The sequence below is a fragment of the Bos indicus genome, chromosome 15 (assembly GCF_029378745.1).
Source record: "Bos indicus isolate NIAB-ARS_2022 breed Sahiwal x Tharparkar chromosome 15, NIAB-ARS_B.indTharparkar_mat_pri_1.0, whole genome shotgun sequence".
Classification (NCBI taxonomy): Eukaryota; Metazoa; Chordata; class Mammalia; order Artiodactyla; family Bovidae; genus Bos; species Bos indicus.
The window spans coordinates 35,546,321-35,569,240 of NC_091774.1; the positions used below are offsets into that span (position 1 = coordinate 35,546,321).

The window sequence follows — 22,920 nt, forward strand, 5'->3', positions numbered from 1 at the left end:
ATTTAAGGGGAAAAAATCTGAAGTGTTTGGAGGAGTATACAATGATTATTTTAAAGTTTATAAAATGAGAACTGTTTCTAAAATTATTAATGTTAAGAGAAGCAATTAAAATTTGGAATTATTAGTACAGATTTGTTCACTTAGCAGCTGTAAGCATGCTACAATAGGGGTAGGAAATTAAATATTATTTCCCAACCTCCCTTGCAGCTAGGATCCCATATATGATTGGTTCAAACAATTGGTTGCACTCACTTGAAACTTTTACTCAGAGCCGAGTTCCATGGGGAGAGAAGAGAAGCACGACATGAAGTATCCACTTGTGCTGATCTAAAGTGTGTCAATGGTGGTGTTCTGGAGCTGGCAACTTCATGGCTTCCTAATCCAGTGGGTGGCTTCCTGATTTAGCAGACAGCTTCTCAATTATTCCCAAAGCAGCAGCTTCTTCGGCAGCCTAGTCTTGTGATGCAGTTCCTAGAAACTCAGCCTAAGTTCCATTCTTTCAGCCCTCCCAAAGATGCTGTGAGCTATCTATACACCCCTCCCACATTAATTCCATTCTGTTTGACAGCTGAAGAGGATTCAATGAGCTGCAACGAAGAATCTTAACCTATACAGAATTTGGTAACTAGAAGTAAGGTATAGCAAGTAAAGAGATAATAAGAATGGAACTTGCTTAGTTGAGGAGGTCAGGTTTGGGGCAGTGATATCTCATGCAAACTCAGGATAAGGTATCAGAGAAAATAGTAATAGAATTTCAGAATGCTAGCACGTGTAGGCTCTGCCTTCCCTCTTTCAGCAAAGTCCAACAAGACAGATGTGACTTAGGCTAAGGATGGTCAGGTCTAGAGAGATGGAAGGGAATGTAGCTTTGCTGAGAGAACTGCTCTCTATCTACCAAATAAATTGATAAAGTCCCAAATCTGGAGCCCTGAAGAACTAAAAAAGGCAACTACTGTACTACCATACTCCAGACTGAAACAATTATAAATAAAGGTTCTGAGGAAGCTGCTAAAGCTTTCACAACCTTTCCAAGAACCTTCCCTTAAGAATTTTCTGCCAAGTAATGGGAACCATCCTAAAGAAAAAGATCAGAGTAAGACTGTTGTTATCCCATCCCAGCCTACAGTTCAAAACAATACTAAGTAGGTCCCACTCATTTAAGACCCAAAGGGAGAGCAAGAACACAGAGGCCAGCAAGTAAAAGATGAGGTTCTTTGCTAAAAGCAATCTTCATAAGATCTTTGTGCTTTCTCATGGTAATAATTGAAGAAAACAGACCAGAGACCTACTAAGTTTTTAGGGAACTGTTTTTCCAAAAAGCAGAAGGAAACAAAAAACAAATAAAAACCCTAAGCCCAAGCTGAAATAGCTTGTAACTTTCTAAAACAATTCCCAAGGCCCTAAACCCATAATAACAGGAAAAAAAGTGTGAAAGCTGTCCACTCTTCAGGAAGGGGACACTTTTCAAAGGCCACTTGTGTCCTTGAAGGTTAGTGGGCAATAAAAACATCCCAGAGGGCAATGCCAAGGGCCCCTGAGGACATAAGACGAGGGAGTTCCTCCCAGAAAGGTGAAGCAGGGGTTGCCTGATAGAAAAACCAAAGAACGTATTTATGGATAGAGCAGAGAGCTATTAGCACCTTGCTATTTTTGCCACAGAGTATTTTTTTTTAATTTCCATGGATATATGACTGCTATGTTTCCTGTTTTCCTCTTTTCTAAAAGGTTGATTTTACTGCAGTTACCCTGTACCTATTTTATTATGCATACGGTGCTCAGGGGGCAGACACGCTGCTTTTTACTTTGCACGTGGTGGGAATGTAAGAAACCACATTCTATCCTCATGAAGGGGACTATACTCAGATATCATAGGCTTGTGTTACAGTTATTAATGGATTCGATTTTGGTGGTTTCCTTTTGTGGTGGGGGATGTGAGAGTTCTCTATTTCAGAAGAATGCACACAGATATTTAGGTCACCAAAAGGCTGATTAAGTGTTCAGAGCTGTAGTTGCCCATCAAACATTCCCCTTTCCCTTCTGAAATGGAATTTTTCCCTAGTTAAAAAATCCTGATTTTTAGCTAGTCTCACTTACACTGGACTTCTCAGCTTCCCTAGCAGCTAGATGGCAATGTGACACAGCTCTGGCCAATGAGATGTAAATTCAAACGCTGTGTGGTTCTCTGAGAAAACCGAATCCAGGACACTGACTCAGCTGGGGAAATTTCCTTTGGTTGCCCTTCGCCCACTGCTTCCAAAAGCCACTTTGGACAATGAAAATGAAATAACTTGAGAATAAAAACCATGCAACGAGGAGAGCAGAGTAGAAAGATGGGAACCTGGACACTACCTACTTACAGATTTCTTTTATGTAAAAGGCAAAAACTCTTCTTTAGTTAAACCAGCATTCTCTTTGGATTTTCTGTTACATGTAGCAAAACCTGATCTTGAATGATAGAGCATAAGGCAAAAATACTGTAAATGAAAAATGACCTTAAGGGGTAGGAGAGGCTGTTTGGTAGAAGAATTTCTAGCAGTTAATATTGCTGAAAGTTAAAAGTTTCAGGGAAAAGTTACCAGCAAACACTGGGGAATACTATAGTATTCTCAGGAGAAGAATCATTAATATCAAAGAGACTTTTATTGAGAGAAGGGATGATAAGCACCCATAAGAGTATCTATATTTATGAATAAGTGAGAGCAATTTATTTTAAAAGCAATGGATGGAGCTTTCTCACTTCAATATTTACTAATAATTTCATTAAATTATGGCATAGGCTGCTTAAATAACTAAAGGAGAACAAGGGGAAAGGAAGGGAGGTATGAAAATGACAGCAGGTATTGAGTTTGTTTCCTTCCTGGTCCTGATAGGCTTCAATCCTTAAATATCTGTGTTAAAAGAAATATGTTCCCATTTAAAAAGTATCTTCCTTTATTCCACATATGCTTTAAAATATTTATTGAGCAGAGGAGAAGGAAGGGAGGTAAAAAGATGACACAGACGATGATTCAACAATTTTCTTCCAAGTTCTGGTGGACTTCAAACTTTAAATGTCTGTACAAAAGAAAAATAAATGCCCTCATTTTAAAGGTATCTTCCTTTACTCTGAATATTCTTTTACACATAGACATATTGAGTATTTGTTTCTTAACTATGCTTAACCACAGATCACAATTTAAAAACATGTTCTCTGATAATATCAATAATTGATTAGGAAGAATTATGAGTAATATTGGAAACCATCATTTCACCATGTATATGGCTATCAAATTACATAGCTTTTGAAATGTACTAATATATAAAGATTTTAGAGGCCTTTTCATTTTTCTATAATACAAATTGCTCTATTTCTACACATAAAGAGAAAGTAGCACAGATATTAATGATTTGAAATTGTATTTGTAACAAAAGTAAATTTCTATTTATTCCATTTTTAAAAATTTTCTCAAACAAACAAAATTACCTACGTGGCTAGATCTTTGATTCTCCACCAGGTGCTGATGGGGAAATCTGTTGTAATTTTTTTTGTTCCATCTGCTGTACAACCTAGTGAATGAAAAAAGAATGTCTTAAAAGTAAGTATTATTTGATTTTCTCTGCTATGGATGACCTTTGCCAAAGCACAACAAACTAATTAAAAATTGTTTTCCAAAATGAGATATTCATATTCTAAAATTTAGGGCAGTCAACAATGCCATTTAAAAAATACTAAAATTTAAATATAACATCTAATTGAAATATTATAGTACCAAAACAGAGGCATGTAGCAAAGACCCTAGAATCCTTTTCAATGCCACAAGCATTTTACAGAATACCACCTGATGGTATTCCAGCTTCTGAGCCTCAAGTTGGTCATGCTGACGTTGTAGGTCTTCTTTTTGTTTCTGAAGTTCATCTGCCTTTTTCTTAAGTTTACTTTCTTGTACAGAGATAAGATTTTCATATTCCTTCAGTTCTTCCTCTGTGAAGAACTGTTGATGGTCCAATGTCTAAAAGACAAAAAAAATGAGAAAAGAATAACCTTAGAAATAAAACAAAAAGCTCTGATTCAGCTTTCAAATTCTGTGATTAACAAAGTACAAAAGAATATCTATAGTATTATATCTTTGGGGTAAGAAAGAAGGGGAAAAAGAAAATACATACTTATATTTATCCGGGCAAAAAGTATGACAGGAAGGAAAAATCCAGAAACTACTGAGACTGGTTATTGGTCCATGAATCAAGGTAAATTGGAAGTGGTCAAACAGGACATGGCAAAAGAAAACATCGACATTTTAGGAATCAGTGAACCTAAATGGACTGGAATGGACAAATTTAATTCAGATGACCATTATATCTACTACTGTGGGCAAGAATCCCTTAGAAGAAATGGAACACCCTCATAGTCAACAAAAGAGTTTGAAATGCAGTACTTGGGTGCAATCTCAAAAACAACAGAATGATCTCTGTTCATTTCCAAGGCAAACCATTCAATATCACAGTAATCCAAGTCTATGCCCCAACCAGTAATGCTGAAGTAGCTGAAGTTGAACGGTTCTATGAAGACCTACAAGACCTTCTACAACTAACACCTAGAAAAGATGTCCTTCTCATCACAGGAGACTGGAATGCAAAAGTAGGAAGTCAAGAGATACCTGGAGTAATAGGAATATTTAGCCTTGGAGTACAAAATGAAGCAGGGCAAAGGCTAACAGAGTTTTGCCAAGAGAACGCACTGGTCAAAGCAAACACCCTCTTCCAACAACACAAGAGAAGACTCTACACATGGACATTACCAGATGATCAATACCAAAATCAGATTGATTATATTCCTCAAAGCCAAAGATGGAGAAGCTCTGTACAGTCAGTAAAAACAAGACCAGAATCTGACTGTGGCTCAGACCATGATTCCTTATTGCAAGATTCACACTTAAATTGAAGAAAGTAGGGGAAACCACTAGACCATTCAGGTATGACCTAAATCAAATCCCTTACGATTATACAGTGGAAGTGATAAATAGATTCAAGGGATTAGATTGCCTGAAAAACTATGGACAGAGGTTTGTGACACTGTACAGGAGACAGGGATCATGACCATCTCCAAAAAAAGAAATGTAAAAAGGCAAAATGGTTGTCTGAGGAGGCCTTACAAATAGCTGAGAAAAGAAAAGAACTTAAAGGCAAAGGAGAAAAGGAAAGATATACCCATTTGAATGCAGAGTTCCAAAGAATAGCAAGGAGAGGTAAGAAATAGATGAAAACAATAGAATGGGAAAGACTAGAGATCTCTTCAAGAAAATTAGAGATACCAAGGGAACACGTCATGCAAAGATGGGCACAATAAAGGACAGAAATGGTATGGACCTAACATAAGGAGAAGATATTAAGACTAGGTGGCAACAATACACAAAAAACTATACAAAAAAGATCTTCATAACCCAGATAAACACGATGGTGTGATCACACCTAGAGCCAGGCATCCTGAAATGCGAAGTCAAGTGGGCCTTAAGAAGCATCACTACAAACAAAGCTAGTGGAGGTGATGGAATTCCTATTGAGCTATTTTAAATCCTAAAAGAGGATGCTGTTAAAGAACCACACTCAATATGTCAGCAAATTTGGAAAACTCAGTAGTAGCCACAGGACTGGAAAAGGTCAGTTTTCATTCTAATAGCAATGCCAAAGAATGTTCAAATTATCACACACAATTGCACTCATCTCACAGGCTAGCAAAGTAATGCTCAAAATTCTCCAAGTGAGGCTTCAACAGTATGTGAACTATGAACTTAAAGATGTTCAGGCTGTATTTAGAAAAGGCAGAGGAACCAGAGATCAAATTGCCCACATCAGTTGGATTATCAAAAAAGCAAGAGTTCCAGAAAAACATCTATTTCTGCTTTATTGATCATGCTAAAGCCTTTGACTGTGTGGATCACAATAAACTGTGGAAAATTCTGAAAGAGATGGGAATACCAGACCATTACCTGCCTCCTGAGAAATCTGTATGCAGGTCAAGAAGCAACAGTTAGAACTGGGACATGGAACAACAGATTCCAACAGGGTTTCAAATTGGAAAAGGATTACGTCAAGGCTGTATATTGTCACCCTGCTTATTTAACTTATATGCAGAGTACATTATGCGAAATGCCAGGCTGAATGAAGCACAAGCTGGAATCAAGATTGCCAGGAGAAATATCAGTAACCTCAGATTCACAGATGATACCAGCCTTGGGGCAGAAAGTGAAGAACTAAAGAACCTCTTGATGAAAGTGAAAGAGGAGAGTGAAAAAGTTGGCTTAAAGCTCAACATTCAGAAAACTAAGATCATGGCATCCGGTCCCATCACTTCATGACAAATAGATGGGGAAACAGTGGAAACAGTGGCTAACTTTATTTTTGGGAGGCTCCAAAATCACTACAGATGGTGACTGCAGCCATGAAATTAAAGGACACTTACTCCTTGGGAGCAAAGTTATGACCAACCTAGACAGCATATTCAAAAGCAGAGACATTACTTTGCCAACAAAGGTCCGTCTCGTCAAGGCTATGGTTTTTCTAGTAGTTGTGTATGGAGTTGGACTATAAAGAAAGCTGAGAGCTGAAGAACTGATGCTTTTGAACTGTGGTGTTGGAGAAGACTCCTGAGAGTCCCTTGGACTGCAATGACCCCAAACCAGTCAATCCTAAAGGAAATCAGTCCTGAACATTCATTGGAAGGACTGATGCTGAAGTTGAAACTCCAATACTTTGGTCACCTGATGCGAAGAACTGACTCATTGGAAAAGACCTTGATGCTGGGAAAGACTGAAGGCAGGAGGAGAAGAGGACCACAGGGGATGAGATCATTGGATGGCATTACCAACTCAATGGACATGAGTTTGAGCAAGCTCCAGGGGTTGGTGATGAACAGGGAAGCCAGGCATGCTACAGTCCATGGGGTTGCAAAGAATTAGACAGGATGAACAACTGAACTGAACTGAATGAGATTGGTTACCTACAGAATAAATAGAGAACTGGGTGGTAAGGACAAAGAAAATGTGAGAAAGAAAATCATACTTCTTTGAATAAATCTTTTTTGCACAGATGTGATTGCTGGTAATATGTCAGTGTTTCACATGCTCAATAAATAAATAAAATTCATAAAGACAGAAAACTTTTCCATATTGAATACAAATAGAAACAAATAAATAATATTTTTAAGTGAACAAAATATTTCACAGAAGGGGGAGGGGAAAAAAACAACTAATCCAAGAAACTTGTGATCACAGTATTTAGACTATATGCACTTAGGCTAAAACAATGACAAAAAATGTAAACAAATATTAAAGTCTGGTTTTTCAGAGATATTGATTAGCAAGTCTGAAACTCTTTGTAAATCCTATGATTGAAGAAATAAGTAAATATTATTCCCATCAAAAACCTTACAAATATTCCCTTGGTCCTGGTAATACTACATTGAGAATCAATTTTATAAAATAATCCTGAACACAAAAAACTTTATATAAAAATGTGTTAATAGCAGCACTGTCTTTTTAAGTAACAATAAAAGACTGGAAATAACCTAAATGTCTAACACTCAGAAAACAGTTAAGTACCTCCAAAGTTATTAAAACAATGCTCACCAATACTTTTGATATGATGTTGAATGATTCTTTTTTAAGGATTCTGGCACTGGATTAGACAAGTTACTTTTCATATTACCAAAGGTAAAATAGTAATTTTACATTCAGAAAACCTGGATGACACCACCTTAACCAAATAATCAAAGTTAACCTAGCCAGTTATGGAAATAATCAGCAGCCTACGCTTCTTGACATGATGCCTTTAACATCAGTGATATTCCTACCAAAAGTAGGAATCATAAAGAAAACAGCAGACAAATTCAAACTGAGGGTCATTCCACATAATAACTGGTCTGTACTTTTTAGAAATATCAGTTACTTCATGACTTCGCTGATGGCTCAGAAGGTAAAGCATCTGTCTACAATGCAGGAGACCTGGATTCGATCCCTGGGTCGGGAAGTTCCCTGGAGAAGGAAAAGGCAACCCACTCCAGTACTCTTGTCTAGCAAATCCCATGGACAGAGGAGCCTGGTGTCCATGGGTCGCAAAGAGTCGGACACGACTGAGCAACTTCACTTCACTTCACTTCATGCAAATAGAGGGAGAAAAAGAGGGAGGTAGTGACAGATTTCCTCTTCTTGGGCTCTAAAATCACTGCGGATAGTGAATGCAACCATGAAATCGAAGACATTTGCATCTTGGCAGGAAAGTTATAACAAACCTAGATAGTGTGTTGAAAAGGAGAGACATTACTCCTCCAACAAAGGTCTGTATAGTAAGGCTATGGTCTTCCCAGTGGTCACATACGGCTGTGACAGCTGGACTGTAAAAAAGGCAAAGTGCCAAAGAATTGGTACCTCTGAACTGTGGTGCTGGAGGAGACTCCTGAGAATCCCTTGGACAGCAAGGAGATCAAACTAGTCAATCTTAAGAGAAATCAACCCTGAATACTCGTTGGCAGGACTGATGCTGAAGCTGAAACTCCAGTATTTTGGTCATCTGGTGGGAACAACTGATTCATTGGGAAAGTCCTTGATGCTTGGAAAGATTGAGGGCAGAAGGAGAAGAGGGTATTGGAGGATGAGATGGCTGGATGGCATCACCAATGCAATGGACATGAACTTGGGCAAACTTCGGGAGATGGTGAGGGACACAGAGGCCTGGTGTGCTGCAGCCCATGGGGTCACAAAGTCGGACCCAACTGGGTGACTGAACAACTTTTTAGAAATATCAATGCTATGAGATACAAAGACTCAGAAACTTTCAGATTCACTAGAAAGACAGTGTAACTAAATCCAATGCATGATCCTGGATTTTCCTTTGTGAAGGACAATACAGGGAAAATTGACAAATATCTCGACAAAATCTAGAGATGAGAGAATAGTATTGTGTGTAGCATTGATAATCTTACTGTGATTATATAAGATATTTCTTTGCAGAAAAAACACCCTCAAGTATTTAAGGTTAAAGCAGCATCATGCAGAACTCTCAAAACAAAAAGGTGTTCAGGAATTCCTTGTTTATTCTTGCAGCTTTTTTTGTAAATCTGAAATTAAGTCAACGTGAAAAAGGTATGTAATTATCTATTGATCCAGTTCAAGGGAATTCATGTTCAAATAATCTGAACATTCTTCTTCTTCACCCATGTCCAGAAATAGTTCAAATGTTAGACAAAAACTTAAAACCAACAAAGAAGCTGATTTTTTTAGTTTCAAACTAAGATGGCCAACTGTCCCAATTTGTCCAAGACCATCCAGGTTAAAACGCTGAAAAGTTACACATCCTGGGAAACTCCTCAATCCAAGGTAAACCAGGACAGTTGTCACCTTATTTCAAACTAACTAAAAAGGTAATTGTATTTTATATAGGAAAAGACAATGTTCTCCTTTCAGTCTACTTTGGTTGGTATCTCTCGACCATTCTTTTCAAGACGTGTCTGCACTCATACACAGTAAACTGTAATATAAATTCAAATACCTTTGGTGGGGAGCAATTTGGCAGCTATGTTTAGAAACTAAAACCTGCTCATAAAACTTGAGAAAAGTTCTATTCCTAGGAATTAATCTTAGGGAAATCATCACAGATGCCCCAAAATACATGAACAAATGGATAGTTATCACAATGTTATTTATCACAGCAAAAAAAAAAAAGTCTAAAACCTGGAAGAATGGCTATAAAAATTATGCTATCACACAACTGCATACTAAGTGGTCATTTTTTAAATCATGATTTTGAGACATGGCTTTGGAAATTTTTCATGAAATATCACTAAATTTTACAAAACAGAATTTCACAAAGTCATTTATATAGTATAAAGCCATTTAAAACATATATAGATATGAATTTATACATATATGTAAATGAAAAATGGGACAGACACTATTTATACACTGTATGCTATATATATGCATAATACTAAATACACAAAGGATTTCCAAACTTGCATAACACAATGCATAATTTGTGTCTACTTCTGGATGGTACAATTACATGTAACTTCCAATTCACTCTTTGAATGTATCCATATTTTTAATTTTCAAGAATGAACATTATTTTACACGTAAGTACAATTTTAAAAAGACTTCTAATTACATGCAATGTGATTATTAGTAGAGATCAGCTGCCACAGCTTTTCAAGAAATCGAGTTCATTATTTTATAGTGACATTTTATGTGAAAAGCCAAGATGGTATAACTATCCATGCAAACATAATGGCAAATAAAAGTTAAAAGGGAATAAACTGAAATAAATTTCTTGAACCATACATCCCATTTCAAGTAGGTTCTCTTACCTCCCAGCTATCCGGCTCTAAAAATTCCTTTTTTTCTGTAGCCTTTAAAAATTCATCTAGCGTCACCAATCGGTCTTTGTTAGTATCAACCTGATTAAAGGAAAATGTATATGGAAAATAAAATAACTCTTTCTCATTATTTAGACACTAGAAATTCTTCTAATAGATGCTGCTACATAAACATACAGCAATTAGCATTAGCCTAACATCCATAGAAACTGAGGAAAAAAAAACAGAACACTCAATATCATACTTGAATCAGAAAATAGATAACTTTCTCTTCTATATAATTCAAATTTGAAAATACCTGAAATCCCCAAAGATCACCAAGTTTGAGTCTGCTGATATGGCTGGTTAGACTAATATTATTTTCCTTCCTCCCTACACCATTTATAATTCCTTTTGAAGCTAAGTGCTTGGGCACTTAGTCCTCTTTCCAGAAAGAGGACTTTTTTAGGCAAGAATAAAGGAGTTTAAGTTAAATGCTCACAGCATTTTTTTCCTAAAAACAAACAACTAACTAAATCAAAGATGAAGTTGACAACCTTTCCAAATCCTTTTCAGTGCCTCTTATAAACTATGGCAAATTCAGTTACAAAATTGAACTCTATGATGGCCAAAGAAATTCATTCGTTATGTAAGATGCCAGCACTCAACAGAAATCCCAGTTTACCATGAATAGCTCAAATATCAGGTGAAAAGCACTGAAGCAAAGCAGTGGGGCTTGGGGAATTCCCTGGTGGTCTAGCAGTTAGGACTCCACACTTTCACTGCCAAGGGTCTGGGTTCAAGCCATGGTCAGGGAACTAAGATCCCACAAGCTAATCACATAAGCTGTGCAGTACAGACAAAAACAAAAACCATGGGCTTAAGTTATCCTGTCTATGATAGCTCTTTCAGAGTTTTTAGCTTAATAACATGAACAAGAAATAAGTATTTATTGTTATAAACCATTAAGACATTGAGTTTTTAATTTCTTAGCAAAAATTAATTTTTTACTTCTAAAGAATGTTTTATAGCATTCTTTTATATGCAGAGCATCTTAATCTTTTAAAACACTTTAAAGTAGTTACAAAATAATTTTATTTACACTAAGGGAATATACTGACTTATAAATCAAAAATGCAAAATACAATTATATATCTATTCTGTATATTTGTTTTCCATTTAACAATAAGATTTATTGCAAGAACTTGAATCATCCACAGAAGTAACAGGTAAACATTTCAAACATACCTCATTCATTACATGTTCCCTCATTCTAAGCCTTTCTTCCTCCATTTCTACCATATCATCCTCTTCATTTTTGGGGTCATATACTTTCTCCAACTAAAAAGAAAATTTTAAAACCAACATAAAAGAAAGGAAGATAATAAAAGGAAAAAAGAGAGAGCAAAGCCACTGAATACTTAATGAACTCATTTACCTCTTTAGTAAATAGGGCTTCTAATTCTTGTTCATCTAGGAAGCCATCACTATTGACATCTAAAGTTTAAAAGTTACAAATGCAAAAACTGGTTTTAATGCCTTAGAAAATAGATAATTAAAGTACAACTAATTACAAGTGGTTTGCAAAAATATTACTTACATAAAGCAACAACATGCTACAGAAAAAGGTTTCTTTCTTTTTATGAAGCCTCCAATCAGTCCAACTGATAACAATTCACTACTTACTCATAATTCACCATAGTCATTGAGAAAAATACATGTTAACCAATTTTTCCCAAAATATAAAGCAATGTGCTTTAAGACTATATTTTAGTATTACAGCCTAATGTCTGTGAGATGCAACCTAGCTAGTCACAGAAATACCTTCACTTTACAGAGAAACTTGCAGGAAGTCATATAATGATTAAAAATAAAAGCAAGTATAAAGACAGCTACTGAACTAAAATATTTTATACTACAGACCAGTAATAAAGACTATTATACTACCCTTGAGAAAAACTCTGAAGATTTACTACCAATAGGACTCAATTAGAAAAGTTTAGCAGAAATCAATTAAGACTAAAGCATCTATTATTTTTCAAACAGAAGATATAAATATTAATATTTGTATCAACTCTGTTACCATGTAATTTGAAAAATGTCTTGGGGTCGAAGTCATTAGGATCCAATCCATCAGCCTCTTCCCACACTTCTTTAAGTTGATCTTTGCTTCCCTGTGAATCAATTTTTAAAAAAACACATAAGACAAACTGTAATCCATATATAGAGACTCAAACGCAAAATTGAAAAACTATAAAAAATTAACTCAAGATTTTAAGAACTAATAACATGATAAAATTCTACTATCTGGCACAAAGAAGTATCTTCATTTAATTATGATTTTATATATATTTTGTTTTGTTTTAATTAATTCATTTATTTTTAATTGAAGGATAATTGCTTTACAATATTGTGTTGATTTCTGCCATACATCAACATGAATCAGCCATAGGTAAAGTCACAGTCCTTACTGGATGATTAACTTTAGGATGATTTTCATGTTTTTTCTTCATTTCTGCAAATTTAGATTCTTCTTCTTTTCTCTTTTCTTCACTCAGTGTTTTTAAATATTCTCTCCTTTCATGTTCCTTCATCATTTCATATTTTTTAAATTCTTCATGCCGAGCTTTATCATAGTGTTCCAGATCACTTGTAGCCTTTAAAGCAATATTTAAATTAAATAAAAAGATGTGCTTACAAATATGAATAAAAGCTTCTTCCATATAGCATACTCTCTAACAGAAGGTAGTATTCAGTTCAGTTCAGTCGCTCAGTCACGTCTGACTCTGCGACCCCATGAATTGCAGCACGCCAGGCCTCCCTGTCCATCACCAACTCCCGGAGTTCACCCAGACTCACATCCATTGAGTCAGTGATGCCATCCAGCCATCTCATCCTCTGTCGTCCCCTTCTCCTCCTGCCCCCTATTCCTCCCAGCATCAGAGTCTACATACTCAACTTTTGTTTTAAATTCTACCCTTCTAATTCAGTTATTATTATTGTTAGAGATGGGCTTCCCAGGAGGCTCAGTGATAAAGAATCCATCTGCCAGTATAGGAGACACAGGTTCATGCTCTGGGTCGGGAAGATCCCCTAGAGAAGAAAACATCAACCCACTCCAGTATTCTTGCCTGGGAAATCCCACGGACAGAGGAGCCTGGAGGGCTACAGTCCATGGGCTCAAAAAGGAGCTGGACATGACTCAGCAACTAAACCAATCAACACTATCAGAGGTGTAGGCATTCAAAGAAGCTAAAAGTTCAAAGCTAGTTTCAACCTTAGAAAGTTCCACATAAGCAAGTAATATATAAATTTACTTTAAAAAGAAGAAAGAAGAGACTGTATCAAATCGGTATCATATAGAGAAATAGAATGGTTTCTAACAACTTAACTAAATGTAAGAATACCCAGACTAGAACATCTAGTCTGCTAACTCCATACAGTATAACACAGGAGGTCTACGAACTGCTATCTAAAATTCCTGAGGCCAGATATGTTTCAATATCTTCAAGATTTTAGAAAAGATATGGCATATATGCAATATTATGTAACACTAATGAAGAGTATAAATAGATTAGTACTTCCTTATCAAAATCTATGAGTACTCATATTAAGTAAGCTAGGAAAAAAACTATAAACAGCCTTATTAGAATTCAAGCCAGGTGTCCATTTTTATTGTATTTTGGATTTTGGAATTGTTGGCAAGGGATTACAGATCTGTATGTCCACATTATTATCTGTACTAATAAGGGTTATACTATCTCCCTTTAAAGATATTCTAGACAGTGTACAAAAGTTATACTACCATTTCATGGAATTTGTCAAATTACAAAATCTCAAAGGTACAATAAAAACAATACATTTTGACAATTATTCTCACCGCTTTGATTAGCATATCTAAATCTGTAGATTCAAACTTGTCAGGATTCAGGTGGTTTAGATGATCAAATTGTTTTAGAAGAGCATGGTGGTCCATACCTGTATCTGAAAGAAAATGCGAAAACTGTAAACAATAAGCTACTAGAAGCTAGAATCATTAATATAAATGATACATAAGAATAAAAATTCATATTTTATAAGAAAATTTGACATTTTGGATTAAAGGTTAATTATTTTTTTAAGAATATTGCATACATTGTTATTCTAGGCAAAGATAATACCCCTGAATCTGGAATGGAATACAATTTAATGTGTGCATTTTAATGTTATTTCAAGAAAGACTAGTTGACTATCAGTGTAACTTCCAGTAAAATCTTTTTTCTTCTTTTTAATTTTTATTGAAGGATAATTGCTTTATAGAATTTTGTTGTTTTCTGTCAAACCTCAACATAAATCAGCCATGCTGCTGCTGCTGCTGCTAAGTCACTTCAGTGGTGTCCAACTGCAACCCCATAGATGGCAGCCCACGAGGCTCCACCGTCCCTGGGATTCTCCAGGCAAGAACACTGGAGTGGGTTGCCATTTCCATCTTCATGAATCAGCCATAGGTATATATATATATTCCCTCCCTTTTGAACCTCCCTCCCGTCTCCCTCCCCATCCCACCTCTCTAGGTTGATACAGAGCCCCTGTTTGACTTTCCTGAGCCACACAGCAAATTCCCATTGGCTATCTATTTTACTTATGGTAATGTAAGTTTCCATGTTACTCTTTCCATACATCTCACCCTCTCCTCCCCTTTCCCCATGTCCCAAATATCCATCAACAGGGTTCTGGTAAATAAATTATGATATATCTATATAATGGAAATATATGCAGCTGCTAAAAGAAAAAAAGATGGTCTCTGCATATTAATACAGAAAGATCTCCAAAATATATTATTAAAGGAAAAATACATGGCACAAAATATATATTGTATATATCGTTTGCATAAAAAGAGAGGAAAAATGAGAACTTTTATTTGTATTTGATTATGTATGAGTAAAGAAACTTAGGAAGGATGGTATTAGGGGGCAGTGGAAACTAATAATGTACAAAACTATCCAGGAACTTTCTTATATTCTCTTGATTTAGGCCATATGAATCTATTGCCTACCTTAAAAATTACACCCCCCCAATCCCTGTGGCTCAGCTGGTAAAGAATCCACCCGCAATGCAGGAGACCTGGGTTCGATCCCTGGGTTGGGAAGATCCCCTGGAGAAGGGAAAGGCTACCCACTCAAGTATTCTGGCCTGGAGAACTCCATGGCCTGTATAGTCCATGGGGTCGCAAAGAATCAGAAATGACTGAGCGACGTTCACTTTCAAATTAAGCCCTTCTTCAAATTATCAGAAATTTTAACTTATAAATTGTCAATCAAGGAGAAAATATTTATAACCTTTCTAAGGATGTAAGTCAGTTTACTTTAGATAATGAAATCTAGCCCCTGTTTTGGAATAAAGAAAACATTGCCAAGATTAAGAAGATGGAAGTTGTCTAAATGCAAAGAAATCTCAAACCACCTTAAGCCTGGCTTCAAGGACAGAATTGCCTTGTGTGTCTGACTACAGGAAGTAGGATGGTATGAGTTAATTTACCTCTCACTGATGTCCTTAGTTTCAGGATAATGAGTATTTGGTACTTGTTTTCTAAGTCTATTCACCAGCAGAGAGTTTACCCTCTACACTGAAGTGAAGTGAAGAAGTGAAGTGAAGAAGTGAAGTGAAGTCGCTTAGTCATGTCTGACTCTTTGCAACCCCATGGACTGTAGCCTACAAGGCTCCTCCATCCACAGGATTTTCCAGGCAAGAGTATTGGAGTGGGTTGCCATTTCGTTCCCTAGAGGATCTTCCCGACCCAGACGTCGAACCCCGGTCTCCCACATTGTAGGAAGATGCTTTACCGTCTGAGCCACAAGGGGTCGCCAACCTCCAGGACCTAATGCCTGATGATCTGAGGTGGGATGAATGAATGAATGAAAATCGCTCAGTCGTGTCCAACTCTTTACAACCCCATGGACTATACAGCCCATGGAATTCTTCAGGCCAGAATACTGGAGTGGGTAGCCTTTCCCTTCTCCAGGGATCTGAGGTGGAGGCAATGTAATAATAATAGAAATATAGTATACAGTAAATGTAATGCACTTGAATCATCCTGAAACCATCCCCACCACCTCCAGTCTATGGAAAAACTGTCTTCCACGAAACTGGTCCTTGGTACCAAAAAGTTTGGGAACCACTGCTCTACACAATCGGAGAAGGCAATGGTACCCCACTCCAATACTCTTGCCCGGAAAATCCCATGGACAGAGGAGCCTGGTAGGCTGCAGTCCATGGGGTCGCTAAGAGTCGGACATGACTGAGCAACTTCACTTTCACTTTTCACTTTCACACATTGGAGAAGGAAATGGCAACCCACTCCAGTGTTCTTGCCTGGAGAATCCCAGGACAGAGGAGCCTGGTGGGCTTCCGTCTATGGGGTCGCACAGAGTCGGACACGACTGTAGTGACTTAGCAGCAGCAGCTCCACACAATTTCTCCAATATGACCCACTGACCAGAGGTACATGTTTAAAATGCATATTACTTATCCCCAGAATCAGCATATATAGAGGTGAGATTCAGTAATTTGTGTTTTTAAACTAGCTTCCCAGGTGATTTTTATGCAACTGGAGCTTAAAAACTGATACTCTGCCCTTAGTAAATATTCAGATATTTATTGATGACAATGAACCACCCAGATAACCAACCTATACAGGCATATTACAAGGATACAGGAGGCAGCTTGTAGGGTATCTCACTTGCCAAATCTGGCCCCTGGGTTTTGATTCATAATTAGAAAGGCCATTCCAAGACAATAAGGGAATTCATTTATGTTGTCAACTTTGCTTTTATGGTTTTATTTTCTACACTTAAATCTTTGATTTACATAAGCACTTATACTGATATATATGAGATATAAATCTAACTATACCTTTTTCCAAATGGCTATCCAACTCTATTAAGACCACTTATCTCACTAATGAGATACCACCTTTAATGCACATGAAATTCCATATGTATTTAATTTTATTTCTGGAATTTTTATTTTGTTTCACTGGTCCTACTATGACAAAATCATAGAATTCTAATGTCTGATGCTCAGTGATATGTTTTGATATCTAATATAACAAGTCCTTCTTCTTTGTTCTTCTTAAGAGGCATATTGCTTTTCTTGTTTGTTTTCCTTTTCATATGAATTTTAAAATTAATTTGGCCAGTACCAGGGGGAAAATGTACATCTTTTTTATTTCGATCATGTTAAATTTATAAATTAACCTAGGAAGAACTGACATGTTTATAATACTGAGTTTTGTATCAGAAAAATGCTATGTCTTCCTTGTTTTTTCAAGTCTACTTTTGCGTCTTTCAGGAGCATTTTCAAGTTTTTATCTGTAAGTCTTTCATATCTCTTAATAGGTTTATTTTGGGTATTTTATTTTTGTTGGTATTGTGCAATAGTCTTCTCTTCCATTACATCTGCTAACTGGCTGTTGTTTGCACATATGAAAAAACACTGATTTCTATATATTGCTTGTGTGCATGCTAAGTTGTTTCAGTCGGATCCAACTCTTTGAGACCCTATGGACCATAGACCACCAGGCTTCTCTGTTCATGGGATTCTCCAGGCAAGAATATTGGAGTGGGTTGCCATTCCCTCCTCCAGGGGATCTTCCCTACACAGGGATTAAATTTGTGTCTCTTACATCTCCTGCATTGGCAGGAGGGTTCTTTACCACTAGCACCACCTGGGAAGCCCTCTGTATATTGTTTAACTTGCTGAATTTTCCTGTTGTATATACTAAGTTCTTCAGACAATTACATTGAGTTTTCCAAGTGTCTATTATCTGCAAATAGAGATGATTTTATTGCCTTCTTTCCATTTACTTCACCTCCAATTTTTTCATTTGTGTAATTGATTAGTACCCTCCAATACAATATTAATTAGTAGTGGTGACACAGTGAGCATTGTTTTGTTTCTGATTTTAGTTAAAATACATATTTGTGTTTCTCCAATAAGTATGTGTAGCTGAGCTGGACATACGTGATCGTGTTACAGAAGTATCTATTGATTACTACTTTATGACTTAAAAAAAATTAATTAGATGTGTTAATTCTTGTCAAATGCCTTTTCTGAATATATGGAGGTGATCGTATGAACTTTCTTTGAGATAGCTTCACATTTCAAAAACTCTGCTTCTTAGCTGTATAATCTCCTCATAGTCTAAATTAGAATATGGGAGGATAAATAGGCAGAGCCAGAGGAGTTTTAGGGCAGTGAAACTATTCTGTATGGTACTATAATGGTAGATACATGTCATCATAAATTTACCTGGACCCATAAACTGTACAACCCCAAGAGTGAAATATAAACTATGGATTTGGGGGTACCATGATGTGTCAGTGTAGGTTCATCAGTTGTTGGGAGATGTTGGTATTGGGGTAGGCTGTGAACGTTGGGGGACAGGAGGTATATGGGAAATATCCGTACCTTCCCCTCAATCTTGCTACGAACCTTCTATTGTACCAAAAATAATTATCTTAATTTTTTTTAAAAAATTGAGGAGAATTCCCTAGTGGTCCAGTGTTTTAGAGTCCACACTTTCAATGCAGGGAACCCAAGTTCGATCCTTGGTCAGGGAACTAGATCCCACGGTGCCACAGTGAAGTTCAAAGATACCCCATGCCACAACTGAGACCAGGCACAGCCAAAGAAATGCGTAAATAGATAAATATAATTTTTTTTAAATACAAACTTGAAAGGTTTATTCCAATTAATTATTTGTCCTTTGACTTTGCAAGTTCTTTTGTCACCAAAAGATTTTTTCTTCCTGTATCTACACATATAATAATTTATAATATTAGATTTCCTAAAAAGTTAATCTTGCATTCCTAAAATAAATCCACTTGCTATGACAGAGTATTCTTTTAATATCCAATAATTTTGGTTTTGGCATCAATACATGATAAGAGTTTCCTTATTCATCTGTGCTCTGGAATACTTTAAATAGCACTGACAATCTGCCCCCTAATGGTTTAGTGGAATTGCCTTTGGTATCGTCTGAACCTGGTGTTTTTGTGGAGCTAACTCTGACAATTTTTCTATTTCATCTATGGAAATTATTCTAATTAGTTTATCTCCCCTACTTTCTTTTGGTCTCCCTTGATGTTATTTTTCCTCTTTAAAGCAATGGCTTAATTCATTATTTTTCATTCTTCCTTTTTTGATATAATTATTTAAGGGCAATCATTTTGATTTTTGAATGACATTTTAAAAATTAAGAGAAGCCAAATCAATTCTAACATTAAATTTTGACTAAAGGAACATGGTCTGTAAACTGACCTCAAAACCAAATATTGGAATTTTCTGACCTTTTCTTTAGTACTTACCTTGAAAAGAATCTAATTTAGCTTTAATCAGCATTCTTAACCTTGCCACTTCTTGCCTTTTCAGTTCATCAAGTTTTGTCCTCACATGATGACTTACTAAATCCAGTTCTTTGCTTAGCCTCCCACTCTGTTAACAAAAATGATAAATTAATGTTATCTATTCCGTTGGATTTTTAGATAAGATACAATATATCTAAAATAGGGTTATGATAAAATAGTGATAAATGCTTTGACTCATTGAGATAAATTTGATATTACAAACAACATTTCTTTCAGAAGAAATTCAGTTTGTAACTCTAAATTAAGGCATCTAAAAGCCATAATTAAAGCAAAAACAAGAAACTCAAAAAGTAACTTAAATTATAAAATGGTACAGCCACTTTGGAAAACAATTTGACAGTTCCTCAAAAAGTTAAACACTGAGTTACCATATGATCCTGCAAATACATTCCTAGATATATACCTAAAGAGTAGAAACATATGTTCACATAAAGTCTTAAATATGAATGTTCACAGCAGCAATTTTCACACTAAAAAAAGTAGAAATAACCCAATTTATCAGTCCGTCAACTGATAAATTGATAAAATATGGAATAGCCATATAATGGAATATATCAATACATGCTACAATATGCTGAACATTGAAACCACTATGCTAAGTCAAAGAAGCCAGGCACAAAAGGCCAAATTTTGTATAATTCCACTCATATGAAATGTCCAGAACAGGCAAAACCACAGAGATACAAATTAGATTAATGTTGGCCAGGGGCTGAGGAGAGGAAAGGGGGAGAGATTGCTTAATGGATACAGGGTTTCATTTTAGAGGAAACAAAAATGTTCTAAAATTAGATAGTGGTGATAGTTATATAACTCTGTACATGTATCAAAACCACTGCATTGTACACTTCAAAGGGGCAGATTTTATGGTATATTAATTATATTTTGATAAAGCTTTTTAAAGTAACATAGCTTCCTTAAGCTTTAGTCATTCCATATATTAAAAACTTATCAAAATTCATCTTTTTTAGGTTGTCTCCTTTGATTACTTTTTTCATAGATGAATATATACATGCTTCAAAATTTAAGAAACAAAATAGTTAGTGGTTTACTTTCTCTTGTTATAAATGCATTTGCAATCATAAACTGCAAGTCTAACTAGCAATCGGGCACACAAACCCTTCAGGATTGAGTCAAGGGGGCCTGCTGAGGAAGGGAAGGTAAAGAAACTCCACAAGGGAGACCAAGAAAGAATGTTCAGAGTGGGGAAAGGGGACCAAGAGAATAGTCTGCTACAGAAGAAAAAGAGTAGTATATTCCAAGGAGAGATGGTCACTATAATTGATAAAACAACAGTTCTCAAGCAGAAGCACCAACATCACTTGGGAACCTCAGATCCGCAGGCCCTAGACTTACTGAATCATAAAGTCGGGAGGTGGGGCCCAGAAATCCGTTTTAACAATTTAAAATTTTGAGAACCACTGAGATAAAATAAAGGAGTCTAGTAAGAAGAGGAATAGAATGTGTGCATTAGATCTGGCAATGAAGAAGTCATGACATCCTTCACAAAAGCACACTCAGGGAAGCGGCACAGGCACTGCCATGATCCTCCCAGTTAGCAATGTTTGGTAAGGGAAGAAATGCAGTATGAGTCTCCTTTCAAAATGCTTAGCTGAAAAGGAAAGGACAACTTCTAACTTTTTTCCCAGTTTTTCCTGAGAAAAGAGGAATTGCCTAGCTATTTGTAATGATTCTCTTGGGTTGGGTTTTGTTGTCTAGTTTTACTCATTTCTTTTTCATTAAATAACTGTTTAACTCACCCCATTTTGTCTCCCCCCCTTACCCGATACAACCCCATAAAGAAAAGGACCTGACTGTGAAAGGGAGACAGTTATAAAAGTATTCCCATACCAAATAAGACAAGCTAGTTGCCTTCCCTTCCCTCGTTATCTCTATATAGCAACTCCCATTATCCACATTTTTGTTAGCCCTCAAATAATGCTCTTAGTCCTAACTGAAGTATTGTAGATAAGAGACACTGAAAGCTCTATATTAGATATCATTCATCCCAGGAAATTAGTTCCATAGCTCAAATAAATTTTTCAAGGAAACACAAGATTATTCAGGAGATTGTGGGTATTATCTAAGTGAAATAAGTCAGGCAGAGAAAGAAAAAATGCTGCCTGACGTATGTGGAATCTAAAAAAACAGAACAAACCAACTAAACCAAACGAAAAACAGACACATACAGAGAATAAATTGGTGGTTGCCAGAGTGGAGGGAGGCTGGGGAAGAAATGAAATGGGTGAAGGGGGGTCAAGAGGTACAAACTCCCAGACGTAAAATAAATAAGCCATGGGGATATAACATACTACATGGGGTGTGCAGTCAATAATATTGTATTAATTTTGTGTGGTGACAGATGGTTACTAGACCTATTGTGGTAACTATTTCCCAAAGTATACAAATGTCAAATCACTATGTCCTAAACATTAAACTAATATAATACCATATGTCAAATATATGTCAATTAAAAAAAAAAAAAAGGTAATTCTAAAATAAAATAGAGATAATTCAAGGGAATTATTGGCATAAGGCTGTTACCATTCTCCCAGAAATGTTCACAGCTTCCAAGAGGAAAGCTGTGAACTAAAAGCCACACACAGGCTCTGATAGTAGCCACAACCTTATGCACGTCAGACTTTCAAAAGGGGCCCAGAGCAGGGACAGAAACTAAAATAAGAAGGATGCTTGATCCAGAATGTTTCCTTCAAACAAAGTTCACTAATTCTGATTCTAGAAACAGCTGAGACAATTTTTTAGGAAAGTTAAAAACAGATAAAAATAACATAAGCAAACCAATAAAACTATCTTGAGAGATATAACTAAAAGTTTAAAATTAAATCATTGGATTTTTTTTTTTTTTACTTCTGACTTTAAGATAAACCAAATTAAATGGATTCATTACCCTTCAAGGATGGGCTTCCCTAGTGGCTCAGATGGTAAAGAATCTCCCTGCAAGGCAAGAGACCCAGGTTCAATACCTGGGTCAGGAAGATCCTCTGGAGAAGGAATGGCAACCCACTCCAGTATTCTTGCCTGGAGAATCCCTTGGACAGAGGAGTCTGGTGGGCTACTGTCCATGGGATCACAAAGAGTTGGACACAACTGAGAGACTACACTTTCACTTTCACCCTTCAAGGATGGGCTTTTAAAGAATCTCTCATGTCAGATCTTGTTTTTTACAATCTCTTT

At 36.3% G+C, this 22,920-nt stretch overlaps 2 protein-coding genes across 3 annotated transcripts in view; both read right to left on the minus strand.

Moving 5' to 3' along the window:
* NCR3LG1 (natural killer cell cytotoxicity receptor 3 ligand 1) overlaps positions 1–2,796 on the minus strand; it is a 35,319-nt gene extending 32,523 nt beyond the window's left edge. The window contains exon 1 of the mRNA XM_070803586.1: positions 253–2,796. The gene's annotated coding sequence lies outside the window, so the exon portion shown is untranslated. The remainder of the gene's footprint in view (positions 1–252) is intronic.
* Positions 2,797–2,941: 145 nt separating this feature from the next.
* NUCB2 (nucleobindin 2) overlaps positions 2,942–22,920 on the minus strand; it is a 40,274-nt gene continuing 20,295 nt past the window's right edge. Inside the window, exons 5-14 of one of the 2 annotated variants that reach the window (XM_019975684.2) lie at positions 19,669–19,795; positions 14,202–14,305; positions 12,793–12,978; positions 12,405–12,495; positions 11,760–11,818; positions 11,570–11,662; positions 10,334–10,423; positions 3,819–3,989; positions 3,468–3,546; positions 2,942–3,054 (exon numbers count right to left, since the gene is read on the minus strand). In XM_019975684.2, the coding sequence (XP_019831243.2) occupies positions 3,472–3,546; positions 3,819–3,989; positions 10,334–10,423; positions 11,570–11,662; positions 11,760–11,818; positions 12,405–12,495; positions 12,793–12,978; positions 14,202–14,305; positions 19,669–19,795 (996 nt within the window). In that variant the 3' untranslated portion in view covers positions 2,942–3,054; positions 3,468–3,471. Of the gene's footprint in view, positions 3,055–3,463; positions 3,547–3,818; positions 3,990–10,333; positions 10,424–11,569; positions 11,663–11,759; positions 11,819–12,404; positions 12,496–12,792; positions 12,979–14,201; positions 14,306–19,668; positions 19,796–22,920 lie in introns of both variants that reach the window. The other variant, XM_019975683.2, reaches the window with a different exon arrangement.